The sequence below is a fragment of the Arvicanthis niloticus genome, chromosome 1, assembly GCF_011762505.2.
Source record: "Arvicanthis niloticus isolate mArvNil1 chromosome 1, mArvNil1.pat.X, whole genome shotgun sequence".
NCBI lineage: Eukaryota > Metazoa > Chordata > Mammalia > Rodentia > Muridae > Arvicanthis > Arvicanthis niloticus.
The window spans coordinates 72,659,315-72,665,088 of record NC_047658.1 but is presented as its reverse complement, the minus strand read 5'-3'; the positions used below and the strand labels follow the sequence as shown (position 1 = coordinate 72,665,088).

The following is a 5,774-nucleotide window of genomic DNA, read 5'->3' as shown; positions in this document are numbered from 1 at the left end:
ATGCAATTCTTAAAGATGAAAGTGAAAATTCATGAACAAAAGAATTCAACTTTTAGTTTTCAATATTGACAGGAATGTACTGAAGGATAGGATGTAATAAACATATAAGCAAACCATAAAAAGTTCTTATAATGGTAAATAAACAGAATTTCATACAATAAAAATTTACTGAATACTGAACATGAATATATACATACACATACACAAATGCACACACAAGGTGTGTGTGTGTGTGTGTGTGTGTGTGTGTGTATGTGTCTAAGACAGACCCTCAAGTCAGTCACTGATAGATACATAAGGGTCAACAGAGGAAACACCCAACATAAATTTGTCTTCTGACCTCTACATGTCTGCCCTGATCCCCACCCCACATAACCAGTAATTATAATTAAAGTATACAATTAATCAAAATATACATGTATATATAATCAATATATTGGAAAGTGTTACAACATCAAAAATAAGCATGTCACCTAAAGAACAGGGAAAATGGTTTTAAAGAACTGAATTTGTATTTGTATAAATGAATTTCCTTAACAACATTATTTAATAGGAAAATTAAAACAAGAAAACATAGACTAGAATAATCAAAATTTAGTAAACTTTTATTTTATGATTCACAGACAAAGACAATGAGGCTAATATGAACATAAAGACAAATTTTAAAAACTAGCAAGCCTGAGGAAAACTGCTCAGCTACAGTGAAAGGATTTGGAATATGTGGTATAGCCCATTGAAACTTGTGAATCCCAGAGAAAGGAGGTAATTATGACCTTTTTTTTTTTTGTTGTAAAAATAAGTTGTTAAAAATATGTCTCAAGAAATGAAAGTCTTCAGTTATAGTTTTTCTTCAATCTGAAATTATAATTTCAGATTATAACATGAGGTAAACAGATGCTCAAGAAAAAATTTTAAAGATTAAAAAAAACACATAGGATTGTTTTGTTTCACAGAGAATAGTTACAAATTGGTTTTTAACACAAAATACAAAATGAAGTCTGAAACTTTTAATGATAGCCAATAAAACAAGAGCTATAAGTTTTATAATTTCCAAGACTTAATCAAGAAGGCAGTTTAAATAAAGACAGAAAGTGAATAATTCAAAATTTCTGATAAAATAAAATTATTGGAAAATATAAAGTTTTTTTAAAAAATACTGATTCAAAAACAAAGATTAACAAAATGTAGGACATTCTCTCTGATGATATCCCTGTCATCTAATAATTCTACTTAAGAACAAAATGCAGAATTAATTATACTTACATAAAAACATGCTGCAAAGATATGTAACATATTTTATGATTAAAATAAGACAAATAAGCAGATGAATACTAAAATGGAATTAATATTGTAAACACACTGAAAAGTTTAACCTATTATTGAAGTCTATCTCTTCCTTGCTTAAATTTATTCTAAGATTTAATTTTTAGGCTCATTAAATAGGATAATTTTTCTCTTGGTATGGTTATTGGTAGTGTATAGATGGCTGCTGACCTGTGTGTTAATTTAATATCTTATTGCTGATTGTGTCTATCAGTGTAGCAGATATCTGGTGGAATCTTTAAGAGCTTTATGGATGGAACCATATCAGCTGCAAATCAGGGTATCTTGCCTTCACCCTATTCTACCTGTATCCTTTTATCTCTTTACTTATCTTATTGCTCTAGCTAAGACTTTGATGGGCTTTAAAAACAAAATACAAGAGATGCTAGTGGGTGGATGGGCACTGGCAGCATGACCATGCTTCTGTCTGAGTAAGCCCTCTCGGAAGTAAGTGAACTGTAAGGCTGATCACTTCTGCTCATAGCTGCAGCCATTCCTTATGTTTTTCACTTCTCTTCCATTTTTTAATTTCAAAAATATAAATGTGTGAAAATGTAAACTGATTTGTTTGACCACACAAATGTCATTGCTAGGCTTTGATTTTGTTTTTAGTAACTTACTCTTCTATGCTCATGTGAAAAGTGGTTATTCTCCTCTCACATGGCCCTTTTTCTTTTTAAAGGAAGTGAGAGTTATGCCACAGATTAGTAAAAAGACATCTGGGATGTTTTTAAAAAAGAGTATTTTAAAATCAAAATATATATTAAAAAGGCAAAGTTAGCTACAGTTCCAGGCCACTGCAAACACGTCAATAGGTGCGATTACTCCTTGGAGCTGGGTTGTTAGGCTATGGAGTAAATGCAGGAAAGTCAATGACACATTGCAGATGGCTCTGTGGAAAGTGTTCTGGAAAACGGGAGCTTTGACTATTACTCCACTGAGTCTCACATATTTGACAGAACATTCAAGGTTAAGTTACTAATTTGGCAAAGGTTGTTCTAAACTCAGGAATATAGCTTTATGTTGGGAGCCGACTTTAAGCAGAAAGCGGCTGGAAGGCAGCTGGCTTTGCAGCCATCTGGAACCATATACCCTGATGAGAGACTTGTTTTTCAAAAGCCTACAACAGCTGAAGCACACTCTGATAAATATCTTGTTTATCCCACATAGCTTGTTTTGCTGTTTAGTGACCCCAGCTGCACGGTGCATGTGGTAAAATGTCTTCACCTGTGTTCTCCTGCTTGTGCTTATAAATACCCAGGATTTTCTTGTAATAGAGTGAATAGGAGAAATAAAGGAGTAACCAGACTTGACTATATACTCTGGTTTGTCTCCATTCTTTGAATCTCTTGCCCCTCCATCCCCACTCTCTCTTTTGACCAGAGCACTTAGACCCAAAGCATGGGGCAGTGTGGACAGCAACATTAGTGGCTCCCAAAGCATGGGGCCGCCAAGCGTGGAGAGTGCAGGCCCCAACATTTTGGTTCGCAACAACTTTAGAGGAGTATACAGGAACACAATGTTTACAGAGCCAAATAGTTTGAGTGTATTTGGCTCTTGGTTTGTCTTTCAGAATTAGAATGTTTCAAGATATTTAACAGGCTCAATACTAATGCAAATCACACAAATCAATGCACACATGTGCATTGTGCATTGGTGGTAGAAAACAGGAAAGAAAAGCAGAGACCTTTGTGAGGACATGTAAGAAATTTCCACATGAAAAGGGCTTCTCCCAGAGTAGCCTTTCCAGATTAGTCTAACAGTCCTTCAAGTTTGAAATATGATGAAGTATCTAAATAACTGTTTTATTAATCCACAGTCTGAGACAAACTAACTAGACTTGCAAACTGGTATCCCACAGGTTAGGATAAGAACTATCTACTAAGACAAGAACACGAGTCTTCCTAGGTGAATCAAAGAATATGACAACCTCTTACCTTTTAGTGAATATGTGGAGAACACGTTCTCTTATCTGCTTTGTCCTTACACCATAAATAATGGGATTGAGGGAGGGAGGAATGACCAAATAGAGGTTTGCAACAAGAATGTGAATGTAGTGTGGAATGTTGTGTCCAAATCGATGAGTGAGGAAAGAGAAGATTGAGGGGATGTAGAAAACACAGAGAACAGCAACGTGGGAACCACAGGTACTAAGGGCTTTTAACCGTGCATCCTGAGATGGGAGGCGGAACACAGCACAAAGAATGTACCCATATGAGATGCCAATAAATACCAAGTTCAAAAGAAAGAAAGAGACCACAAAAAGGCCATACACAGCATTGATATGAATGTTTCCACAGGACAATTTTGCAATGCCCATGTGTTCACAATAGGAATGTGCTATTACATGAGCTTGACAAAAGGGTAAGCGGTAAATGAGATAGATCATTGGGCATATAAACAAGGCTGGACGAATTACAACACATATACTGATGCCCATCAGGACACGAGACGTCAAGACGGTTGTGTAGTGGAGTGGAGCACAGATGGCTACATAACGGTCAAAAGCCATAGCCATGAGGACTTCAGCCTCCATGCCAGTGAAAGAATGGATCAAAAACATCTGAGCCACACAGGCATCAAAGTTTATTTCATGGGCATCAAACCAGAATATACCAAGCATACGGGGCACAGAGGTTGTAGAAAGTGCCAAATCGACTGAAGAAAGAATGGCCAGAAAGTAGAACATGGGCTCTCGGAGAGAACGCTCTGTCTTGATAACTACCAGAATCGTGGTATTTCCCATTAGGGCCACAAGATAAATACAGCAGAAAGGCAGAGAGATCCAGGCATGGATTTCCTCCAGACCTGGAATCCCAATGAGGAAAAATGTGGCTGGGTGAAAAACGCTTCTGTTATTGTGGATTGTCATCCTGCACTGGTCAGAAGAGATGAAGTTCCTCCTCCTGTTGGGAAAAATGAGACAAACACACACACACACACACACACACACACACACACACACACACACACAAGAGAAGGGGAAGAAAGACAGAAGATAGAGACAGATGAGAGACACAAAGGAAGAGAGAGAATGAGAGAGGGGAGAGGAAGAGGAGGAGGGAGGAAAGAGGAAAGAAGAGAGTGGATTGGAGGGGAGAGAGAGAAAGAGAGAGAGAGAGAGAGAGAGAGAGAGAGAGAGAGAGAGAGAACACAAGATGATGAGGCAGTAGGGGATGAAGGGGCTAGTGTATGAGTGATTAACAACATGAACAGAGTTGAACTCACTTTACCATGAAACACAGCCTGTTGCAGCAGATTGCATGCTCACTCATTTGCTTAGCATTTGAATAATTCTGACCACCTTCGTATTTCAAATTTTTCTTTACTTCTGAGCATAGGTACTGCAGTAAACTCAAGGCAGATGTATAATAACTAGACCTCTCTTCTTCCTTAGGAAAAAAAATACAGGATGTGATTTGATTCTGGGAATCTACTGTGTTGTAGGAGTCGGCATAGGAAAAGAGGAATACACTATAGAGGAGGTGCAAATACTGTAAGCAATTTAGTGAAAATGAATTATGAATTCAAGCTTATAGAAAGGTTCAAATTCAGAATATAAATTCTGACTTGACAAAGGTATTAAGCATTATAGAGACACAAGTATGAAAATGGCTCTTAGCCTGTACTTCCCATATATGTCTCCAAGTACTACTATCTTAGTAACTCACCAGAAATCAGCAGAAATCACTGGCTTTTCTGCAGAACCTTGAATAGTACAGTACTTAAACTCCTGTTGGAAGAGTACACAAAAGACATATTTATATTGTGTTTCAAGTACTGTAAGGACTTTTCTAATCATATTTTACCCTCAGATTTATATACTCAGCTCTGGGACTAAATCCCCAGAGACTGCTTATATAGTCCTAGATCCTGCTAGGGAAGCAAAAGCACAAAAACCAACATTCAAAAAAAAAACAATAACAACAACAAAAAGCAACCCACAACCCAAGAATTATTGAGGTTTATTTTCTTATCTGTATCATAGGTAGGATTCCCTACCATTAAATGGTAAGGATAAAAAATAACACCAGCTATGAAGTTAAAATGATAACTAATAGGTATGAAACTCATATTGTTAGTGAATTGTGTGTGTGTGTGTGTGTGTGTACACCAGTGCATATATTTATAGAGGCATGGCTATGAAGTTGAGAATTTACCAGATAATGTTATTAAATATTACTATTTTACTCCAAAAGAATATAAAAGTTCCAGGGACTTTGATATCTCAGTGACTCCAGATGACTACAGTAAAAATTCCATGGCATTCAGCTCCATAAAAATACTGTCTCTGCACTGGCTTTTGTTATTTGACATCTCATACACACAAAACATTCCTAGCCCTCTATATACATGCACACGCCACAACTTTCAAGATCTAGACTAGTTCTCATATCCAGTGCTGTGGACTAGTGGAGAGAGGGGAAACTGAGGTCAGGATATATTGTATT

The 5,774-nt window shown here is 36.8% G+C and overlaps 1 protein-coding gene across 1 annotated transcript; it reads right to left on the bottom strand.

The window, feature by feature from the left end:
• Nucleotides 1–1,062: 1,062 nt before the first annotated feature.
• LOC117721775 (olfactory receptor 52J3) lies at nt 1,063–5,101 on the bottom strand. Its single transcript, XM_076939524.1, has 2 exons — nt 4,995–5,101; nt 1,063–4,715 (listed from the first exon to the last, which is right to left on the bottom strand). The coding sequence occupies exon 2, from the start codon at nt 4,193–4,195 to the stop codon at nt 3,257–3,259; it is 939 nt and encodes a 312-aa protein (XP_076795639.1). The 5' UTR covers nt 4,196–4,715; nt 4,995–5,101; the 3' UTR covers nt 1,063–3,256.
• Nucleotides 5,102–5,774: the final 673 nt, after the last annotated feature.

What these genes read in the sequence shown, in the direction of transcription:
- LOC117721775 (XM_076939524.1), bottom strand. Translation starts at nt 4,195, where the DNA reads ATGACAATCCACAATAACAGAAGCGTTTTTCACCCAGCCACATTTTTC.